This window comes from Chelonoidis abingdonii, chromosome 15 (assembly GCF_003597395.2).
Source record: "Chelonoidis abingdonii isolate Lonesome George chromosome 15, CheloAbing_2.0, whole genome shotgun sequence".
NCBI lineage: Eukaryota > Metazoa > Chordata > Testudines > Testudinidae > Chelonoidis > Chelonoidis abingdonii.
In genome coordinates this window covers 47,084,269-47,108,874 of record NC_133783.1, presented here as the reverse complement: position 1 = coordinate 47,108,874, position 24,606 = coordinate 47,084,269, and the positions used below count along the sequence as shown (strand labels likewise).

At 41.1% G+C, this 24,606-nt stretch overlaps 1 protein-coding gene across 3 annotated transcripts in view; it reads left to right on the top strand.

Annotated features, from left to right (window-relative positions):
* PLEKHA1 (pleckstrin homology domain containing A1) overlaps positions 1-24,415 on the top strand; it is a 95,058-nt gene extending 70,643 nt beyond the window's left edge. Inside the window, exons 8-13 of one of the 3 annotated variants that reach the window (XM_032776691.2) lie at positions 1,713-1,781; positions 10,981-11,045; positions 15,487-15,550; positions 18,392-18,481; positions 19,688-19,728; positions 21,902-24,415. In XM_032776691.2, the coding sequence (XP_032632582.1) occupies positions 1,713-1,781; positions 10,981-11,045; positions 15,487-15,550; positions 18,392-18,481; positions 19,688-19,728; positions 21,902-22,124 (552 nt within the window). In that variant the 3' untranslated portion in view covers positions 22,125-24,415. Of the gene's footprint in view, positions 1-1,712; positions 1,782-10,980; positions 11,046-15,486; positions 15,551-18,391; positions 18,482-19,687; positions 19,759-21,901 lie in introns of all 3 variants that reach the window. The other 2 variants (XM_032776690.2, XM_032776689.2) reach the window with 2 other exon arrangements.
* Positions 24,416-24,606: the final 191 nt, after the last annotated feature.

The window sequence follows — 24,606 nt, the reverse complement described above, 5'->3', positions numbered from 1 at the left end:
GGGGCATGATAGCAGATCGAAGGATTGTGATCATTTCCCCTCTATTCAACATTGGTAAGGCCTCATCTGGAATACTGTGTCCAGTTTTGGGCCCCACACTACAAGAAGGATGTGAAAAATTGGAAGAGTCCAGTGGAAGGCAACAAAAATAAGATTAGGGGGGCTGGAGCACATACTATGAGGAGAGGCTGAGGGAACTGGATTGTTTAGCCTGCAGAAGAGAGAATGAGGGGCAATTGATAGCTGTTTTTCAACTACCTGAAAGGGGGTTCCAAGAGGATGGATCTAGACTGTCTCAGTGGTACCTGATGACAGAACAAGGAGTAATGTCTCAAGTTGCAGATGGGGGAGGTTTAGGTTGGATATTAGGAAAAACTTTTTCACTCAGAGAGTGGTGAAGCACTGGAATGGGTTACCTAGGGAGGTGGTGGAATCTCCTTCCTTAGAGGTTTTTAAGGTCAGGCTTGACAAAGCCCTGGCTGGGATGATTTAGTTGGGAATTGGTCCTGCTTTGAGCAGGGGCTTGGACTAGATGACCTCCTGAGGTCCTTTCCAATCCTGATATTCTATAAACCCGTATGTTATAGTAAACATTTTACTATTTGATATACCAGTTTATATGCAGATGTCTTCTTTTTTACTTATAGTTTAAGCACTATCTAACAGAAGTACATCCTTTCTTCACCACCACTATCCAATGTACTTTCCTGCCTACTGTCTTCATAATTGACTGGTGGCATATTCTTTGTCTCTAATTTTCTTTATATTCTCTGTACTGAACAGAATAAGGTATATTTCTGGTCTATTCATATTTGCAGAGTTGTTGTAGCCGTATTGGTCCCAGGATATTAGAGACAAGGTGGATGAAGTAATACCTTGTAATGGGACCAACATGTCTCTTTCACCAAGAGAAGCTTTCAATCTTACACAGAGCTCTTCATGTCTTTCTATTTTTTGTTTCACTCTGTTTACCCTTATCCCAGTTTTCCATTCAAGTAATCTTATCACTTTAATCCCATTTGTTAATCCAGGTCATTTGATGCACATGAAGTGAATAAAATACGCATTTGATCCATGCTAGCTGCATGTAGAATGTCAGAGACAAAGGACATATTTCAGAATTGTCTGCCACACTTTTGGTACAGATTCCCTAAATCAAGGAATATGGACCTCACTTAACCAGTGGTAATGTGTCCTGTATAGGATTGTAGTTTCCTAAATTTTCCCCAGATACCTTCTTTCTGTTCTCTCTAGTTTCCAAAGAAGCATCTAAACATTTTTTGCCACTTTCTACAGAATGCTGAGTTATTGGATTACCATACTGCAGATTTCACAGACTTTGCGACACTGTGATCCTTAAGAAAACCTGTAACTTCAAATCTTTCCAAGTGTAATTCTTGTGAAATTAAATCTTAGACTTTGGAGAGCAGGATATGTGGTTTCAAAATAATCTAGATTAATGAATGTAGGAAACAAGATTCCTATGAATAGAAATAATTGGAAATAGAATTGTGGCAGTTTAAGAAATATCCAGTAGCTTTAGTAGGAATTGCTAAAAGTAATTACAAAAATAAAAATTGGAAAATGCAGCTTCCATATAACTACTAATGTAGTTCACTGATGTATTTTTCAAAAAACTAGCTAGACTGAGTGAAAATTAAAGGAAATCATGTATTGCTTAGATTATATTCTCTTTTTTTCCTTTTTAATAGATGAAGAACTGGAAGAGAAGATACTTTCAGTTAGATGAAAATACAATAGGCTATTTCAAATCTGAACAGGTATGTTCCCAGATATGTTATATTGCTTTCAAAAGATGTCTGGAAGTAAATTTCAAAAATACACACTGAAAGTTTCTTAATGATCTACTTGGGTATCTGAAAAAGTGCTGTGCTGCTTTTGTAACTTTCTGTAATTCTGTTCTATATTTTCAGTAAAAAAAAATTGAAACAGTCATCTGTTAATGTTCTCTTTGGAAGGGTTTGGGTGCACGGCTCTGGCCCAGCCGCCTTACCCGCGAAGTGGCTCCGGGGTAGCAGCGGCACGCAGAGGGATTAAGGAAGGTTTCCCTTGCTGCTCTGTGGACAGAGGCTGGGTCTAATACGCTATGCCGTTTAAACTGATGTTTATAGGCGTAAAACCTGATTAATGCTGACCCTCCACACACGAGGCCCTTATATCGATATAAAAGGCTCTTTAAATCGGTTTCTGTACCCTCCCCAATTGAGAAGTAGTAGCGGTAAAATTGGTAATTTACCAATATCGCGATTAGGGTTAGTGTGGCTGCAAATCAACGTAGCCTCCGGGCGGTATCCCACAATGCACCACTGTGACTGCTCTGGAAGCAAATCTGAACTCAGATCAGTGGCCAGTAAACAGGAAAAGCCCGGAACTTTTGAATTTCCATTTCTTTTGCCCAGCGTGGAGCTGAGGATCAGCACGGGTGGTGATGCAGCCCAAATCAAAAAGAGCTCAGCATGGACCGTACGCGAATATTCGGATCTGATTCGCTGTATGGGGAGACAAATTTGTTCTAATCACAGCTCGTTACGAAAGACGAAATGGCCACAACGTTTGAAAAAAATCTCCGGGCTCAAATGCTGCGTGACAAGCGTAACGGAAATCCAAAGAATCAAAATGGGACGCCTTCTATGAGGGAGGGAGGGAGGGGGTAGTGAGGACTCCAACTAATCCCACAAAGGTCACAGCAGTCTCCGAAAAATATTACATTTCTTGGCTGAGCTCCCAAACGCTGTAGGTTCAAACACATTTGTCTGGTGTGGTTTCGGTATAGCTCGACAATTTTTCTCCCTCCCCGCCCACCCCACGTGAAAGAAAAGGGAAAGAAATCGTTTTCTTGACTTCTTTCATTGGTCACCCTGTGTGCTACTGAGTGCTGCTGGTAAGACGCGATCTGCGGCAAGTGAAGAGCGCTATCCGCTCCTCTCGCTCGTCCTGGTGGCAGATGGTGCTACGTAGGGACTGCTAGCGGTCCTTGTCTCAGCCCATGAGTGCTCCTGGCTGGCCTGAGGTGAGGCTGGCTGGGCACCTGGTAAAAATAGGAATGATATCCTGGTCATTCATAGTAGATGGTACAGAACGGCTGGTAACCGTCCCATCATAGCAACTGGGGGCTGAGCTCCATTCAGCCCCTTCCCTTTCCTGTGTAAAGAAACAGATTCTGTACTGCTTTGGACATCAATCAGAACGGGAGGCGCTCCCCTCATTTTACTCTCAACAACATCACTGTTCTTATACTGCATTCATTATAACTTCATGACACAAATGAGGGGGACACTGCCATGGAAGCCAGGAAGGTTTGGGGAGGAGGGAAGCAATGGGTGGGGTTGTTGAAGGGGCATCCCCCCATGAATGGCATGCAGCTCATCATTTCTGCGGGAAATTCTGACATGGAGCAAGCTCTGCTCTCTGATACAACTGGTTCGTAGTACACTTTGCCTCCATATCGGCAGACTGACTCTATTTTAGAACGCCATAAAAGGAGGGTTTGACTCAGGGAGTCATTCCAGTTTTTGCCTTTGCACCACCGGCCACCTCAGCCAGGGCAACCATGATAGCAGCAACGTACAGACAAACGACAGATAAACCCGCATCTTAACTGCACGTTTATCATGGCAGCAAGACGGTAAAGAACGACTGATAACTTGTCTCTGCTATCAATGCAAAAGCAATGAATGCTGCCGTGGAGAGCTGGACGTAACACCTCTGTTAGCGGCATCCCAGTACACATCGGTGACAAAATAAGGCTGAACGGGCTCCCAATGGTCTGTTGGCTGGTGTGTCTGCGCAGCGGCAATCCCAGGGAAAAAGGGGCACGAAATGACCTGTCTGCTGTTGTTTTCACAGAGGAAGGAATGAGTGACGACATTTTACCGAGAACCACCGCCGCGAGCAATGATTTTGCCCATTCAGGCACTTGGGATCTCAACCCAGAAATCCAAAGGTGTCGGGAGAGACTGCGGGGAACTATAGGATACTACAAGAATAGTTACCCACGAGTGCAACGCTCTCAGAAATTGTCGCTAGCACTCCGGACCATGGACGCACACGCCGAATTAATGTGCATAGTGTGGCCGCGTGCACTTGACTTTATACCATCTGTTTTACAAAACCGGTTTATGTAAAATCAGAATAATCCCATAGTGTAGACGTACACTGATAGGGTATTGTGGAGGATTGATTTCCAGTAAGGAATAATAATGAATAGAACAAAGTTCTGCATATGCAGAACAGATGTCACTCGTTTTGCATCAGTATTTTGTTCTTTGCATGCTTGGTGGATGCTCACTTGAGTATAAATGATTGTCTTAAGAAATGCTGATTGTGAAATAGAGAGTCCAAGCAAATGTTAAAAGAAGCACAAAGTTGTATTTATGCTTCCCTGCATAGCTGCACAGTTCCTCCTGGCTTCCTCTCCCTCCTTCACATGGCCTTTGTCAATAGCAAATTCAGAGGTATGCAGCTAAGAAACAAACATCCTGTTTGCATACAAACATCTAACTGAATAAAGATTAGAAATAATAGTAATTAGTGTATATATGGGCCAATTTCAAAACATATGAATTTTTAAGTTCTGTTGGCTGGTCTTTAAATTGTGCTAGTAGCAGAGTACTGTCTAGAACAGGGATGGGCAAACTTTTTCGCCCAAGGACCATGTCTGGGTGGGGAAATTGTATGCAGGGCCATGAATGTAGGGGTAGGGCAGGGGGTTGGGAGTGCAGGGTGTGGGAGAGGGTGTGGTGTGGGAGAAGGGCCTCAGGGCAAAGGATTGAGGTGCAGGAGGGGCATGGGGTGCAGGAGGGGTGCTGCAGGGAGCTCAGGGAAGGGGTTAGGGGGCTCAGGGCAGGGGGTTGGGGTGCAGGATGCAGGAGGGGTTTGGGGTGCCAGCTCTGGCCCAGCGCTGTTTACCTTGAGTGGCTCCGGGGTAGCAGCGGCAAGCAGAGGGATTAAGGAAGGTTCCCTTGCTTCCGCTTCTGGAAGTGGCCAGCATGTCTGGCAGTGGCGCCTGGGGATGGCGTTGGGCAGGTGGCTCTGCTGTGCGCTGTCCTTGCCTGCCGGTAACACCCCCGAAGCTCCCATTGGCCACGGTTCCCTGGTCCTGGACAATGGGAGCTGCGGGGCGGTGCCTGCAGGTGAGGGTAGCTCTGAAACCCTCTGCCCACTCCCCCAGCAGGATTATGGGACAAACTCCTGCAGGGGAAATGAACCATCACATTTTCCCCTGCTCGCCTTGATAAGGTGCAGCAGTGTGGTTAATACTCAGTGCCTGGTTCTGTTGCTCACCTTCTTGGAGTTCAGCTGGGCAGGTCAGTCCTGAAAAGACCTCATCGTAAACATGCTTTTTCCTCTAGCCATGCATGCGCACATATCCACAAAGCTCAGTGGTCCAGATTAGAAGCAGTGTTCCCTCTAACTTTTTACGTCCATCTGCGGAATGAATTTTATGTGCACCAGTAGGGAGGTGATGTGTGACACATCACCTTCTTATTAGTGCACATAACAAAATTAATGTAGCGGGGGTGGGGCCAAGGGGTTCGGCATGTGGGAGGGGTCTCAGGGCTGGGGCACAGGGATGAGGGCTCTGGCTGTGGGTGAGGGCTCTGGGGTGGGGCCAGCAATGAGGGGTTTGAGGTGTGGGAGGGGGCTCTGGGCTGGGGCAGAGGGTGGGGGTGCAGGCTCTGAGATGGGGCTGGAAATGAGGTGTGTAGGTACAGGCTGCCCCAGGGCTGCAGTGTGGAGAGAGGATACCCCCCACTCCCCCAGCCCTCTCTTGCCACAGCTGCTCAGGGCGGGAGGAGAGGTGCCTCTCCCTAGCCTCGGCAGTTCCGGCTGGGCTGGGCCGAGGGAGGGACTCCACTAGCTGGTAGCGCCAATGGGCCTGGGGGGAAGCGCCTCTCCCCGCTGGGCAGGTCCATGCTGGGGCTGGCAGGCCTGGACTGGGCCAGGGAAGGGGCACCTTTCCCCTGGTTGTGGCAAATCAGGGGTGCCTCTCCCCTGGTGGGCCCTGAGCCCCTGTACGGGGCTTAATAGGCAGCTGCGCAGCCCTGCAGCTTAGAGGGAACTTAAGTTAGAAGTATAGATTCTTTCAGGCAGAGATGTACAGAATATTGTGAAACTATGCTGAGGAAGTCTGCAGCCGCCCTTGACAAACTTATTGCAATGTATCCTTCATTCATCCTGGGAAGGTGTACTGAATGGGGTTTGGGTCTTCCTGTCACACCTAAAAGCTTGGGATGGTATCAGACTGTTGTTCCCATCATCAGATTGGGATCCCTACCAGACATAAATGTGGGTATTTTCCCTGGTGATCAGGAACTTAGCATTTCTAATGGGGGGGACATGCAGAGGGAATCAAGTCACCTCTCCTCAGAGACATGGGGCCATACACGGTAGTATTGTTTGTGAAAGCATGTGGGGGCCTGTAAGAGTGGTCTTCTCACTCTACAGGCCCCTTCACAGGCAGCCAAGTTCAGGCAAGTACCTAGGCCCCTTTTTGTTTTGGCATGACAACTCTCAGTTGGCATCAGATTAATCAAAAAGAAACAGTGAACTGTTATGACACCCTAAGGGCCCCCACATGCTTTCACAAACAATGCTACCATGTATGGCCCCATGTCTCTGAGGAGAGGCGCCTTCATTCCCTCTGCATGAGATGAGCATTGGCATTTTACCTGCAGAGAATGAAACGGATCAGAAACTCACCCAGACTGTTCATCGTTATTGCCATAGAACCAATACAAGGACAACCTATATTCTCTCAGAGATTCTTCAAGTGGAATTACTGTCAGTTGGCACAGCTTCTTCCTCCACATGGGGTAAGGGCTCCCTGTACAGAGGGAGCCTCAATAGCATCACTTCAGGAGGTACCTCTGCTGGATATTTGTAGGGCAGCTACATGGAGTTCCATCCATATGTTCATGAGATTATGCCTTGGTTCAAGGCTCCTCTGCTGACTCATCCTTCAGGACAGTGCTTCTACAAGCAGCTATACTACATGGAGCTTTGCATTCTCTTCCTCTCTTAGTATTGCTTGTCAGTCACCTGTGGTGAAATAAAACATAGGAACCAGCACTCGAAGAAGAAAGGAAGTGTTCCTTATCTTGTTTTAACTGGAGTTCTTTGAGATGTGTGGTCTGTCTGTATTTCTCTCTGCTTCGGAATATGACAAGATTCATGGTAGAGATGGAACTGAAGAGGTAGTCGATCTGCCCGACCCCTTATATCTTTGGTGCAGGGGCACAGGTGGAACACTGGCGACTGCTTGCAAGATTTCTCCGGTCTCAGGTACATGGCATACACTTATGCTGCACAGTGGAATACAGATGTGGACCACACATCTCAAAGAACTCCACAATAAGGTAAGTCACTTCCCTATGCTCAAAGGAGATGCTCATGGAGTTGTACAAGAATTGGACAAATATCTTTGTCCTATTCCCAGTCTGAGTAACTTATGGGAAAGCTATGACATGAATTAAATCATCCATCTACTTCAGGTCGGCACATTGCAACCTGCTCCTCATTTCTATTTCTAGCCTCAGAGGATTGGGGACGAACAGAGTAGGGCACTGCATGAAACGCCTAAGTAAGTTTCTATACGAGGCTTGTTTTCAAAGAATTTCCATTTTACCGTCTTCAGACAACTCTTACATTTTGCAGTTGTCTGGCAGCCTTTTTCTCTTCCCATAGTCAGTCGCTACCTTTTTGAAATTACATGTGCTGCCAGGGTGTGTCTCCAGGATCATGCCAGCAATAATATTGGCATTATGGAGGAAGGAAATTCACTTATCAGAGAAATTATCTGGGAAGAGATAAGGATTGTGTACACAGAGAAAGCTGAACTAAACACATTGAAACAGTTCCTGAAGTATCTTGGATTCAGGATAGATATATGGTGCCAGAAAAGTCTATCAGAGGCCTGGGCTGACATTGAATACAATCAAGTGCTAGGTTTCATCTCGGAAGATTAACAGATGTCCATAAAGGAAAACAAGTGGCATCTTCAGCTCTCATAGAGATCTGCTACTGCAAAATCAGTCCTCCATCCAGGACCAAAGATGTTTAAAACAAACACTTGGAAGAAGCTCGTTGGGGCAGGGACATTTTCTTCTGTATGCACCATGTCTCGCTCAAGGGGGTTCTGGTTCATGACAAGGGCTTATAGGCACTGTGATTAACACAAACAGTAAATAAGTGATTATTGCTCTCGTGGATCCCAAAACAAAAGTAAACAAATACAATATATTCTACTGTCTCGGGCAAAGTCCACAGATTAAGTACCATTTTAAAACAGTGAAGCATAGCCATGAGTTCTTCTTGGAGGGCTTTATTATGAATTCGTAAGTGTGTGTCTGAGCAAAATGTCAAGGCGCTGTAGTATAATAATCTCAGCATGTTCATGAAAAGGAAGTTTTGTACAAGGCCTAACATTAAATGCTTCATTCGGGGACATCAGTCTTATTCCAGCCCTGCAAGATCATTAAGCATGGTCTTTCAATCTCACTCAGCTCCTTACAACACTACCCTGATTGACCCCTTGGAGGGAGGTGCCAGACTTCATATCCATTAGAGTAGGGCTTCCAGTGGCCACTGTCTACATTCAGATGAGCTTTGAAGTTGGGAGCTTTCTCTAACAGACCAGTATTATATTTTTAATTAAGGTACATGGTTCCTCCCAACTCTCATAGAATTCATTCACTGAGTGAATTCAAGAAATATTCCTCTTTTGAGCATCAAAGTCCAGTGTTTAGGAGCAGTGACTTTCTCAGGGTAGAGTAATACTGTATTGCAGTCAATTAGACTGCCACACAGCCATTAATATGCAAGTTCACCAAATTTTGCACATATTGGTCATCGAGTCATAGCCAATGCCATTTTCTTTATTTTGTTAAGAACATAAGAACAGCTATACTGGGTCAGACCTAAGGTCCGTTTAGGCCAGTATCTTGTCTTCCGATAGTGGCCAGTGCCACGTGCCCCAGAGAGAATCAGCAAGTGACCCATCCCCTGTCACTCGTTCCCAGCTTCTGGCAAAGAGAGGCTAGGGACACTATTCCTGCCCATCTTGGCCAATAGTCTCCGTGAACTTATCTAGTTCTTTTTTGAACTCTGTTGTAGTCTTGGCCTTAACAACATCCTCTGGCAATGAGTTCCACAGGTTGATTGTAAAAAGGTAGAAATCTGCTTCATGCCTTAGTGCCCAGGGGAAGATGGAGGGGATATTTTATTTGTTTCAGATGCCAATATTTAATGAAAGATCCTGCTTCCCACCACTGTGGAGGCACATTTCTATGAAATTTCTATTGTAATGGATCTGTGGGCCTTAGCACAAAGAATAAGAGAACTTGCCTGTGCTACTCGAAAATTTCCTTTCTTTTGAGGTTAAAAGATCCAGCCCTCTCTGTAGACAAATGGATCATCCTGAACAGAGAAGGAATGAAAATTAGCATCCCAGGATTTGGGTGTTTTGTTATTAAATGGAATTTACAATTCTCTGTAGGAGAAATTATTGTGCTTTTCCTCAAAGTACAGTTAACAGCCTATAATTTAGGGAAAGTAGATTTGAATCATCCTGGCTGTGCAATTTCTTACTGAAGATAACTTCAGGAGGTAAGGCGTTCGCCTGCTGCCAATGAGACACAGATCTTGTTCTTCCTTGAAGCTGCAAGTTTTCAGAAATACCTATAAGTAACCTTGGTATTTAAAAATAAAATTTCAGGTAAGCAGAGAAACTTTCCTATTCCCTCCAACAGCCACATGGTGGCACATGAAACTGGAAGTTGAAAGGCCAGTACTGAGGTTTATTTAAATATTCAGGAAATAGACCTACATATATTAGAGAAATGGACTGAAGTAAATAGGATGAAATAAGGACAAATGCAAAGTACTCTACTTAAGAAGCAACAATCTGTTGCACACATACAAAATGAGAAATGGCAGCCTAGGAAAGAGTACTGCAGAAAAGGATGTGGGTTCATAGTGGATCACAACCTAAGTATGAGTCAACAGTGTAACGCTGTTGCAAAAAACACGAACATCATTCTGGGATGTATTTGCAGGAGTGTTGTAAGCAAGATATTAGCAGTAATTCTTTTCTGTTCTACTCCACATTGATTAGGCCTCAACTGGAATATTGTGTCCAGTTCTGGCTGCCACATTTCCGGAAAGACGTGGACAGATTGGAGTGAGTCCAGAGAAGGGAAACAAAAAGTCTAGGAAAGAGGTCTAGAAAACATGACCTCCGAGGGAAAATTGGGTTTGTTTAGTCTGGAGAAGAGAAGACTGATGGGGGACATAAGTTTTCAGGTGCACAAAATGTTATTATGAGGAGAGAGAGAAATTGTTCTCCTTAACCTGTGAGGATAGGACAAGAAACAATGGGCTTAAATTGCAGCAAGGGTAGGTTAGGTTGTACATTAGGAGAAACTTCCTAACTGTCAAAGTAGTTAAGCACTGGAATAAATTGCTTGGGGATGTTGTGGAATCTCCATCATTGGAGATTTTTAATAGCATGCTAAACAAACACCTTTCAGGGATGGTCTAGATTGTATTTAGTCCTGCCATGACTGCAGGGGATTGGACTAGATTACCTCTCAAGGTCCCTTCCAGTCCTGCGACTGTGATTCTATGATTACTGTGCTATGCTTTGGAAAGAAAGAGGTGGCTTAAATCATGGAGATCCTCTTGGACCGTATCCAGTTGAGTATAATAGGTAGCTACACAAAGTTCCAAATAATTGGAAAAAAAAAAAGATTCATAATGCTTTCATGACCTAGAATTTGCGGAGGCGCTCAATGTTTAAGAGAGTGAACAAAGTCTTAGCTGGAGCAAACAATAATGAATAGCTGCCTTGGAAGTCTCCCTGTATCTCTCTGTTATTGCTAATCAATCCTGAGTAACAAAATCCTGATTATTTGAATCTTGAAAGAAATTAATCCACTGAAACCTTTTCCTTTTTTGCAGGAAAAGGAACCTCTCCGGATCATACCTCTTAAAGAGGTCCATAAAGTTCAAGAATGTAAACAAAGGTGAGAAAAATTAACCATTGATACAAAATATCTGAAGTGTCACAGTAAACAGTTATGTTGGGGCTAGAACAGTAGCTTGCAAACTTTTTTACTGGTGACTCCATTTACATAGCAAGCCTCTGAGTGCAACCCCGCCCCTTAAAAATTAAAAACACTTTTTAATATATTTAACACCGTTATAAATGCTGGAGGCAAAGCAAGGTTTGGAGTGGAGGTTGACAGCCTGCAACCCCCTGAGGGGTCCCGACCCCCAGTTTGAGGACCCTTGGGCTAGAATGTAGAATGTAGTCAAGACTGGTGGCTTAATTCCAATTAGTTAATTTAGATACATGTTTTGATAGTTGGTGTATTTAGGGACAACAGAGAGCTTTGTGGTCAAGTACTCTGTATCTAAATAGTGCAATTTATTATGTATAGCATGAGATCTTGATACTGAAGCTTGCATTGCATGATCCCCAGCAGTGAGTTAAGGTCAGAATGAGCAATAAATGACAAAATCAAGGAAACAGTTAAACCACTAACATCACTATATTTTGAAATGAGGGTGAAACTGAAATTTCTACTTTGGGTATGTGTTGATGAAAATTCTGCTGTAGATGTGCTTGCACCTCATGCACATGAAATTGGAGTCTTTTTGAATAGCAGTGTGTGTCAGGGTCATGTGTGTGCCCTGTGCCTCCTTGTGCTCCCTTGTGATGGCATAAATGCAACCCTGCCTCAGTTCCTTCTTACCACTCGTGGCAGACGGTACAGTCTCTGTTCCTGACTACATAGATGTTGGCAGGCGGAGTACCACTGAAAGAGTCTGCTCCTTGCAGATTCAGGAGATTTTCTTCTACAGAATGGAAGACATCTATGACAGATTTATGCCTCAAAATGGAGGAGGTTCCCAACACAATCTAGACCCATTGCAGTTTCTGTTACCAAAGATCGTTTGCTACTTGCTGCATTTAAAAGTTGCCAGTTGTTCAGCTCCATCAGTATCCACCTTACGACAGTCTCGACTTGTTATCCTCCAGCATGGTCATGTTTTATCTTCTCTGACTCAACTGTATCCAGGTTCCTTAAGAGCCTGTTACATGCTTACCTGCCAGTCGGGTATATTGGGATTCCCTCCAAGACTTTTTCAACTCTGCTTATCCAGAACACTATGTCCAGTTGTGGGAGAAGACTTCATCCAGTTCTCTGGGATCCAAAACACTCAATTCGATTCTAGATTTCATCACTTGTTATTTTTATTTGGCATACAGCAAAGCTACGCTTGATTTGATCAGACTCAACATAGGGCATGGGTATAGGTCACACTATACATCCAAAGTTGCACAGAAAACCTCTTCCTTTATATACATTTACACATTATCACATCATATGCTTCATGACTGGCTTGGTTACTTTTCAGAAACCAATCCATGTACATCATGCTCAAGCTGACCTTTACATCATTTCTACATTCCTAACTTCTCTTACCTGTTGTTAGTAAATGGTTCCCTGGGTGTTCTCCCTCTTATCTTAGTGGACTTAGACATTCTGTCTTTCTAGCTTACTCACCTGTTCACTTATTTAGCACAAATGTTCTGTTTTCAGCCTCATGGTATGTTTACCTCCCTAATTCTATCCTACAAGAAATGAGGCCTCGCTCCAGAAGTTAATTGCTCATGTCAAACTGGGCCTCAGCTCCATTAAGGACCCTGTTCTGGGATAGGATCTCGATATTGTCCTCCTGAATCTTAGGGAGCCCATCTTTGAACCTCTTTCAGTATGCTCTTTACACCAGATCACCCTCACCCTTTCTGATTGCTGTCACCTCAACTAGAAGGATTAGAGAGCTTCAAGCACTCATGGCTGAGCCACCCTACGTTGTTTCACAAAGAACAGGTAGTGCTGAGAATAGAAGACGCTTCAGACTCTGGATGTCTCGAGATCCTTATTTTATTACATTGACAGAACTAAACTATTCAGACTCTCTCTGGTTATTTGTAGCCATAGCTGTGTTTGAAAGGTAAGGCTTTTTAATTAGAGGATTCTATCACTGAGGTCATAGATTGTGTGACTTTCTGGGACCTCTGGGACTTCTTCCACAGCGACAGGGCTGGAGCAGGTGTCAGCCCTGGAGCTGTCGGAGCAGTGGCCCCAGGGCTGAAACAGTAGCTGGGGTTGGGTCCGTCCCCCTGGAGCTGGAGAGCAGAGGCCACAGGAACAGCGGCAATCAGCCCTGATGCAGGAGCAGCGGCGGTGACGGAGCAATGGGCTATCAGTGAGCCCCGGGGACACTGGAGCAGTGGCTGGGGTTGGGTCAGCCCCTCTGGGGCTTGAGGAGTGGCAGTCAGCCTGACTGTTAGTCCCTCAGCCCCAGGGTATTCCAGTAAAAGGGGACAGGTCAGGGGCTTGCCCAGTCTGGGTTTAACCAGCTGGCTCCTCACCCCCTTGGGTCTTGGTTTTTACATTTGGGACTTGATTACCTTGGACAATTAGGGCCTAAGCACTGTTAGATCATGAAATACAGTTACTTTCCATATGCCTCCTCACCCTACCACATTTCTCTTCAGGGACCCCTCTCACAAGACACTCTCTCTGGGGGCTGTAGAGAAGGCCCCCCTGCATCATCAGAGGCAGGGTTTCTACTCCTGATAGCTCTGGTTCTCAAGTCCAAGAGAGGGATGAAACTTACACTTGACCTTTGCAATCTCAACAAATACATCAGATACATGAGATTCCTTATGGTCACCCTAGCAACTATCCTCTCCACCTTAAATCACAATGACTGGTTTGCTACCCTGGACCTTCAGGGTGCTTATTTCCTTGTAGCAATCCTTCTGAGTCACCACCAATACACCATGCTGCCTTTCGGCCTATCTTCAGCACTCTGGGTTTTTCTGAACACAGGTGTATAATAGTGGTACCTCAGGAAGAGAGGAGTTCCTTTCTTCTTGTATCTGGATGATTGGTTACTGAGGGGCCGGTCGAGAGTGGAAGTCCTCAGTCATGTCCACTTCACACTACCCCTACTCAATTGTCGAGGTCTCATTCTAAACACTGGGAAGTCAACATTGGTTCCATCTCAAAAAGAGTTGAGTTCACTCAGGCCCTGATAGACTGAGTTTGTGAGAGTTTCTGCCAACTGATTGTTTCCAGAAAATTCACCACCTATGTCTAGAGCTGCAGTCTGAACCCTCAGGCATAGCCCATGTATATGTGAGATTGCTACGCCATATGGCTGCATGCACACAGGTAATCCAGTATGCTAGATTGTGTCTGTGTCCTCTTCAGATGTGTCTGAAGTTGGCCTATCCTACAAATCTTCATCCCTTGGACAGATGGTTCAGACTGCCTCTGCTGATTCTGAACTCCTTACAGTGTTGAATGGCTCAGGGCAATATGTGCCAGGTGTTCCCTTTGCTCGCTTCCCACTGACCAGGACTATTGTCACCAATGATTCCTTAAGTTTGCAGAGCACATTTGGGGTTGTGAAAGTTCAAGGCCTGTGGTCAGAACAAGAAGCTTCTCTGCATATCACTGTCCAGGAGCTTTGTGCGATCCATAATGCCTGTCAGGCCCTTCGAGATTGCTTCAGTGCACTTCCTTACCAACAATACCACCTCAATGTAATATGTGAATAGATGGGGGAGGGACGGTGGGAGAGCAAACTCCAAGCTTGCTGTGTCAAGAGGGGATCAGGCTCTGGCAGTTTTGAATCAGGAAAAACATGACTCTCGTGGCCGATCACTTACCTGGGATCCAGAATCATGTAGTGGATCACCTCAGCAGAAATTTCTCCCACAATCATGAATGGTCCCTAAAGACCAGCATCTTGTGGTCCAATTTTGTAGTTTGGGGCATCCTGACAATTGATCTGCTCACCACAAGTGACAAGAAATGGCGTCTGCTCTTCTGCTTAGGGGGTCTCAGTCGGGGCTCCTTGACCAATGCTTTTCACTTAAGTGGGAATCAGCACTTTTCTTCCAATTGTGATCATCCCACAAGTCATTCCCAAACTGAATTTGGACTGTGCCAAGCTCATTCTCATTGCTCCAGCATGGCCAAGACAGTGTTTGTTCTCCAACCTCTCTGAGGTTATCAGTTCAACCTCCCATATCCTTTCTTCTTCATTTCCCTGCTCCTAACTCATAACAATCAAGTTTTGCATCCAGCAGTCAGCTCCCTGCATTTCACAGCTTGTATGCTTCATGGTTAGATGAGGAAGCCTCCTGGATCCATAGTGAGTGATTAACCCTTGCTGGGCTAATACAAGGTTGATACATCCCATCACAATCAGTCATATAATTGATAGTGACTATCAACTCATCAGGAAAGATAAAAGTTTAATTTGAAGGGTGACGGATATAGAGTTCTGCATACTCTGATTTTCTAGGTATAACATTGTTTTTAAGTACAGCAGTTTAAAAATCTAAATTGCTATTAAGTATTTGTTTTGTCTTTGCAGTGATATAATGATGAGAGACAATCTCTTTGAAATTGTAACAACTTCTCGAACCTTTTATGTACAGGTAATCTTTCACTCTGGGTAAAACCAGATCATTCTGCAAGAAAATTAAGCATGAATACTTTACTGTTAAAACTGTTTAAATACTTGATTTACTTGAGAAAGTAAAGTCTGCAGTCTTCCTCTCAGTTGCACATACATTGGATGTAAAATATTATAGTATTTCAGACCTTACAATAGCACCAACTGTCTTGTCATGTTAGTGTAGGTTTTTTCTTTGCAATTTTGTTCTGAAATCCATATGGGAAATGTCAGATTTGCAAGCAAGAATGACTGACTGTTGAAGTTTATGAAAGTCCTAAATTTATTTAAATTCTATAGTGCCAGGTCAGTACACTTACAAAACGTGTAATGTTAATTAAATGATTACATTTTTATTTATAGAATATTAGTTTTACAACTCTCTCTGGATTTAAACTACAGAGATCTAGGAGATGAATGGTCAAAGATTCAAACTGGTAACCTTAGCTGATGAATGTGAACTACTACCGTATAGCTCCAGTAGCCTTTGTTTGTAATATCTGTCTAAAAAATGAAACTTTCACTTTGACTGTACTGTACTTTGACTTGTTGGCTGTATGTAGTGCTTTCACAACCCCAGAAAATACTTCAGTGATTCTTGCCATCTCTTACTGAACACTTAACAGTATGTGCACAAAACAATCTGCTCTCACATCCTTACCAGGCTGATTTTAAAAAACTATATATTGTTTTACTTGTTTTAAAAATCAAACAAAACCCACCAAATTTACAGTATCAGGGTAACTCATTTCAAGCAGTTGACAAGGTGTGAGTAAGGGTAGGGGGAAATTAGTATGAGGAAATTAGTTTTTGAGCCACCTTGATTACATTGGCCTCATTACCACTGCAACAGTGATTTTTTTTTTTCCTCGCTAAGTATTCTACTGTTGAGAATAGCCCACTTCCGCTTTAATTGAATTGTCTTGTTTGCACTGACCCCCCCCCTCCCCACTTGGAAGGCAACTCCCATCTTTTCATGTACTGTGCATGGAGTGGAAAATATACACCTGATGAAGTGGGGTTTAGCCCACAAATAAATTGGTTAGTCTCTAAGGTGCCACAAGTACTCCTCATTGTTTTTAATTAATTAGTGTAGCTCTAAGAACAACTCCTAACTTGGTATCTTGTCTCGCTGCAATGTGCAAGTTCCCAGACACTGTTTTATGACTGATTTGGTTAGAAGGTTTTAATATGTTCTTGTCAGCCCACTGCATGCTTTAGCAAGGTTTGCTTTTGTTTATTGCTGAATATTAATTCTGGCATCACATTTTAAAATGAGTCAGTGAATATTGGGCTGCTATGAATTAAGCATCTTAATGGTAATACATATTTTGCATTACTGGTGGTAATAGATCAGCTACCTCAAATGCAATTAGTGCAGTGCTTGTTTCAGTAATGTTACTTCACTCACTACTACTGCCATATTTTGACTCCTTGTTGAATCATTGAGGGCTGATGTTAGATTACTACAGCAGCTATTAATATAGCATTTTAGTCTAATGTAATCAGCATACTTGCAAAGAAAGTGTACCAAACTCTGCTACTTCAGATATATTTTGAAATGTTCGCATGATAGAAAATATTGATGAATGAGGATTTTGTGTTTTATATCCCAAACCCTCAGCTTTAAGATAGTTAGTGTTGAGAATTATAATATTGTCAAGACTTTTTTTTTAAAAAAAATTTCAACTGCTAAGACCCAAGAAATTAAGAGTTAAAGGTTACTGTATGTTTAAAAGAACCCCATACACGTGAAAGTATGGAAATAGGCAGTTTGAGTTACCCTCGTCCCAAAGACCCTTACTTTTAAACTATTCATATGTGCCCTGAGCGAAAGTAGAAATTGACCACTTTGTTGATCCATACTGGTTCATAGGTGACTAAAAACAAGTGACAGAAAACAAAAGCAAAGAAACAATTATAAATATAAGAGGAGACTGGAGTTTGAGAAGCATTGATTTGTCCCAGTGTGGTTAACTGGAAAATATAGTACTTGTTCTTAACAATTCCAGTTGTTTCCTATCCTACAGTATGTGGATTGAGATAACAATCAATTAGTGCATGTATGTGCGTGCCAATAAGGTAGCTGTAAGGAGATAGATGATTTATTCTTCTAAATATTATGTTAATTTAAGTAAGAACGCAAGTTATTTTATGTATCATGTGAAATGTGTGTAATACACATGTGTTAGCATGTGTTCTATGTAGTGTGTTGAGAAGGTAGATGAATTATTTTCATTATCTGCACATTTTGCTGATCCCTAACTTAAAAAAAACACAACCTTTTCACTCACTGTGTGTGTGTGTGTGTGTGTGTTCATATATAGCATTTCACCAGCAATAAATCATATCAGTTTCTTTGTGCAGTATTTCACCAGATCCCTCACCCGACCACTTTAGTTACTGTTTTATAGGAAACAACAGCAGTAACTAAGGAGAAATATGAGGTTGTGGCATTGGACAAGTCCCCTGTATTTACATCACTGAAAATCCTGTGAGAATTACAGTGGTCACCTTTTAAAAAAATAAACCAACAAGTAAATCCAATTCTGACTGAAATGTTATCACAGTATTAACCTGGAGGAGTATTACAAATATGGTGTAATAATCTTGGGTGGATTTTCACAAGTGCCTGAGTGATTTAGGAGTATAAATCCCACTGAAAACCCCGGTCATAGATACTTAGAAAAATCCTACCCCTGCTTGCCAATGGGAAAAGTTAGGCTGGTCATTGTATTCCCAGACTACCCATATAAACAAACAGCATCTTCACCCAGCTTAAATAGCCATCTAATATTAGTTTAAAATTTTTCTTTTGATTTAGGCAAACAGCCCGGAGGACATGCACAGCTGGATAAAAGCAATCTCTGGGGCCATAGTGGCACAACGGGGACCGGGAAGATCAGCAGCTTCTGTATGTGTTTGAGATGTAGATAATATACTGTCTCTAGGAGGTGTCAATCTAGTATAAGAAATTCTATTTTGTTCCTCCTTCATCTCCCTTTCCCCAGTCCTGTAATAACATCTCCTTTGCATGAACCTTCATGCATATTAAATTTGCATAAAACATTTTGCATTTTTTAATGAGTGCTCATTTAGTGTTATCTGTGTGTAGCTTTCTATGCATTGCATTGTCTTAAATGTAAGGACAATGCAAGTGCTGAGTATGAAGACTTTTCCGAGTTCAGTATGAGCTCTTATCACTAAGCTTTTACTAGCTGAAGAACTACAGTGAAACTCTGCTAATTCTTGCGAGATATTTTGGTAATTACTAAATTTTGCAAGCAACCTGTATAAAAGATTGATTAAAAATAATCTTGAGTATTCAATTTGCACATCCTTGGGATTGACTATTGGCCATATGTCACGTTAGCAGCTATGGTTCCAAATTTAATGTGTTTTGGGCCAGAGGGGGATTGCAAATAACTTGTGTGAATTAGAAGTTTTGCTGTTGGAGACCCAGTGTGAACACCATCTAGCATTACTGAACTGTGTGTGTACAACTGTGACCTAAATCATAACAGTTGTTATGAATGTGGATGGCAGCATTCATACTGTCTATATCTTTTCATTAGGACCTACATTAGAAATGCTCAGAAATTTTTTAGAAATTATTGTATTTCATGCTACAGATTGTAATAGTGTCACAGTGTCATCAAGTATGTCCAAATTTATCATGGAATACTTCATAGTTCAGATGTTGAGTATGGTTTTCACTTTTTTTTTTTTTTATGTGATAGCTTGTAATAAACTGAGTATATCTACCCCCATAATACATTGGAAATCCAAGTTTTGAAATCTGGCTATTAAATGCACGATGATGTGCTAGTGTGATTGCTATCAATTGATCTAAACACTAGTATTTGCAGCTAGTAATTTTATAGCTGCTTCATGTTTTAAGTAAAAGTTGCTATCACAAAATAGATGCCTTTTAAAAAAATGTTTTCTGGGGGAGAGGAAAAGAGGGAGACAGATATTTTGTTAGTGTGTGTATGCTTTGTGGTGGGGCTGACTAAGCAACCTAGCTATAACTATTGGCAACACTTTCTCTCTTTTTCCTCCCTCTATTCCCTTTCTGAAGTATAGGTTACTCTAATCTTAGCTTTGCACTGTGTTCCAGATGCGGCAGGCCAGAAGGCTGTCGAATCCTTGTATACAGAGGTATACATCAAGAACTGGTGAATGCAGCACGTATGTGGGCTCTCATGTAAACTTGCCTTCTTAACAGAGGGCTAGGATTTAAAATGCTAACGTACACTATGCAAAATTAACTCTTAATCCCACTGCTTTTTTCAGTTACCATTATTGAAAACTAACTCAAACTACTTCACACCACTCATTAGGTTGGCAGATATATTACGTATTGATTTCTAAAATAAATTTGATTTTTTAAATTAGTAATAGCAAAAGCGATGCTAAGTCATTTCTCACATTCAAAGTACAAATTGTACTACCCTAAAATACAGAAAATGCAGTTTAAAGAGAAAAGTATTAAAACTTCTGATTAATTTGCATGAGAGTTCATATTTCCATTTTTTACCTTACAACTTTGACACCTTGTAACAGCAAAAATACAAATTAAAAGGTATCCCCAACTAATACAGATGCGTGCACATACACAAGCATCTTATAACTGCAATCACTGGAAGGATAATACTGCAGCCTGATTTTGCATGGCTTTTAAAACTCGTATGCATGAAATTATTAGCCAAAATGTAGAAGAGGTTGTTACTTGTAACTTGTGCATTTATTTTAAAAAATGCTTTAAAAAGTAAAGCAGCATAATGTCTTAAACTAGGAATTTATCATCCGGGGGGGTGGCGGGGGCGGGTAAAATGTGAACAAAAATAGTTTATTAGAAAAGTTGGCATAATTCAGTTCTCCCATTTGTGTAACTGAAGTTAATGATGAAAATAGATAGGAATTCCAGATAAATCACTGAACCATATAGCACAATTGCTGCTTTTATAAACATTTTTTGCTATTAGAAATAAGTGGTGTGGCAAGTGGGCTATTGACCATAGAAACATGACAAAATAACTTAAAATACTTTTCCTGGAATTGCTCCTAAAAATAATGTGAAAGGCCAACAAATTAAGTTCTTAACACATATCCTATTAAGACTGTATCTACAAATCCGTAATAGCTCTGAAAATATAAATATTACCTATTTTAATATATTGGTGGGTAATGTTGATTTGGCCAAACCAACACTGCAAACATAATTATATCTCTAAATCTATCCAATACCATGCTAAATTAAACTGACAATTGATATGAAAATGTTTTCAGATTCTTCACACAGAGCACCTCTATCTCTTTCTTTGACAGACCTCTTATGGTGATATATCAAAGTAAATATGTTAAAGTTAAAAGAGGCATAAATATGTGCTAGCCTATCTGAATCATAATTTAATAGATAAAGATAGTTTGCCCCCTTTCTGGCAAGAAGGTATTTAAATAGTGATAGATTTATTTCTTGAATTTGACCCTTCCAAAATTGTCATTCAGAGGAATGGCAGGAATCCGTAATAAATACTTACCTGAAAATGACTTCTGTACAATTAGTAGCTTGCGTTGTTTTGAAAAATACATTATTTTAATATTTGCTCTTGCAGTTTAAAAAAAGACTATCTAGATTCAAAAGCATTACTTTAAGAATATTTTCTAAGATTTCAACAATTAAGATGCCAGAAAAGGATTCTTTAACTTCTTACAGTAGTTCATTCATCGTATTTTGCTCTGTGGCTCAGTAGAATAAAATGGAAAAAAAATAGGAAATCAACAGTTGTCAGTGAACAGAAGTGTAACCTGCTTTAGCTTGATTCAGCAGAATATCCTAAGGGGAGGGAGCAGTGAGAGTTCCACAGTGCTTCAGATTTTTGGGATGTGAATATATATCTCTATATTTGTATACCAAATATCATTTGAATATACTTTTCCCTTGCAATTAGTTTTTCCATCTATGACATTGAAGATGTGAGCTTTAACATGTATTGAAAACAAACACAATTTAATTGCCATTAAACCTATTTAGTAAAAAAATCAGTTTGGGCTTGCTAGACTCTTGTATCAAAATGTAAAGAGCTGCCAAGCTTGACTTCAGGCACGTAACTTAGTTTCTTCAGCTGAAATGGATGTTTGCTATCACATACAGCTATAAGCTCACATTTAAAAATGCACTGCCTTGGGAAAGCGCCCACTTCCTGCTGCCATGGCTGATGCTTGGCTTTGTTTTTTCCGTTTTCTTGGTTTACAGAGTAAAGTCTGGAACTGAGTTACTAACATGCCATTAATGACTGACTCTATCTGACAAACACTTATCCTTTTACAGGAGCATTCCAGCTCTTCTTCAGAATCCAGCTATGCTTTCTATTTTGCCAACACCGCAGCCACCTCACATTCCACAGCCTCTCACAACAACGCTCTGGTCTCAAACCTTAACGCCAAACGCCTTGCCTTGGAGAAGCGAGGATTTCACGAATCTTTTACCAAGGCCAAGCCAGGGAACTTCAAGGTCCAGGCTGTCCCTCCAAGAGAACCAGCTTCCAAAGTGACTGTACAGGGCCTATTGGAACCTCAAAGTAAAAATGGCACTCAGGAACAGGATCCTGGCCCAGTGGATCTGGATGATGCAAGCCTTCCAGTCAGTGACGTGTAATAATGGAAGTGTTTGGAGAATGATCCATCTGTCTGGTCCTCTAATTTCCTTGGTCAGACTTGTAGCCAAAGAAGATTTTAGGAAGAAAGAACAAAGAAAATGGAACACTGATTTTACGTATGTGTGTATATACAGAGGTATGTGTATACACAGGTACATGCATATATAATTATATATATTTAAATAATTATATACTGCCTTCAAATTACGGTCAGAAATGGCCCTTCTGCTTTTTCTCACAGCCTGATAATAAATCACTTTTATAATAGGAAGGGGCCAAACTACATGATTGAGATATGTACTGCTGCCAGTAAATAAGGTACCAGCAACTCTGTATCCTCAATTTGGCAAACCTAAAATTACATTCAATATTTTAATGCTATACTATAAAAAATGTAATGCCTACAAATGTGATTATTTAGTTTCATTATAAACCAGATTAAGACTTTATGCATATGTGAGAATTATCTCTCTCCTCTTTTGAAAATGTTATGACTTTTTCAGATACTGGGATATGCACAAAAAGTCTTTTGTTCCTATCAGATCAACATTGTCAGTTGAAATATTACCAGACTAAGAATTCTAAGCATATGGTGCTGTAAAATTCACATTAGAACAATTATGCTATTTTGAACATTAAGCCTATTTTTGATGCTCTCCTAAAGGTGAATTGTAATTTTTTTGCACTTTTGATTTTAATGGACCACCTGCAATGGTGTTTTGGATGGGGGAGGGAAATCAGACTACTACATCTTACACCTTTTGAAGTAAACCAGTTTTATATTGCATTACATTAAGCTTTGCTGCAATTACTTTGTATTAAATGACTAAACATATTGTTTAGGATTACTTTTTTGAAAGATTCTTTTTCTTATCAGTGCTTTGTGAACAGTTCTTGTTTCTATATTTGGATCAGTGAAAGACCTCATTTATTTAGTTTGATGTCAAAACTGGTACTGAACTGTTTATAGTCATGCAATTGTGGCCTGTAATTTTGGTGCACTAATAATCTATTAAAGTGCCTGTGTTTTTTCTCATCTTGGTAAACATTTTGAGACTGGATGTGTACATGGACATTATTTACATGGTTTTGAACCTTGGGGTGAAATTATTTTGAGTAACGTAGTTCAAAACAACTATTTAAAATAGAAAATCTTATGCTAGGGATACCAGCATGCTGGTATTGCATCTACTAGCTGTGCAATATGTGATTTTTATAAAACTGAATATTTGTTATGTGTGCATTGTTATGGGCTTCAGTGATGCAAACAAAAGATCTAAGAACTTTTACATTTCAAATATTTGATTAGCTTGAGCATGTACTGGTTTCATAGTTAGGTTTTAAAAATGTTTGCTGTAACCAAAAAAAACCCAAAAACCACCAACCCCACAAATTTCATATGCTGCTGCTTATTGTGATTCACATTTCCCAGTGTTGCAATGCTGTCCGTCTTCTGGAACTTACAATTGAATATCAGAAAAGTCCATCTTCTCTCCAGCTTCCAAACTGACTTCTGACCTGAGAAATAGAGGGTTTTTCCACAGTAACTTGTTGATCCAAGGATAGAGTAATTGGTGTAATGCGATAATTAAATATTCTCTAGTTTCAAAACCATTACATCACCATCTTCAACTTTTTAATCCATAAGCTAACCACTGTTTTTAAGCAATAGTATTTGTAAATTACACTTTTCATTTTACTTTTCAACACCCCAGGAAAGCTAGTGCAAGGTTGGAAATTATTGTGGCAGTCTAAACAGGTAGTGTAGTTTTTAACTTGTATCAAAATAAGACAACGGTTCTTTGAAAGTTTATTTTTCACAAGTACACACTGTGTGGGAGACACTGAATTGAAATATTTTTACTATAGTTCTCACATTTTAAAATCACTTGCTCTGGTACAGCTTCAGCACTGCATGTTCATTTTAGTATATTTTGGTATTGGCAATTTTATGTATGAGGTGGAGGTAAAGCAGCTGCATTATGGGACTTGTTAAAATTAGAACTACTGTTGTAGTTCAGTAGCATAGGAAAATATATTTGTGGTTGGTAATTGTCAGGGTCTCCTATTTATCAGTACTTTTATAATCTATAAAAATTGTTAAATTATTTTAGAACCAGTTCTATTTCCTGTAAATATGTCACATTTAAATTTGTTAATAAATCAGTTTGGATAACTTAAAAGAACTGCTGATGTTGTTTTTTATTGTACTATTTACCAGAAAAGGATACAACTTAGCATACAAGTAAAATGATTTATTCATAGATTCATAGACTTAAGGTCAGAAGGGACCATTATGGTCATCTAGTCTGACCTGCTGCACAATGCAGGCCACAGAATCTCACCCACCCACTCCTGTAACAAACCCCTAACCTAT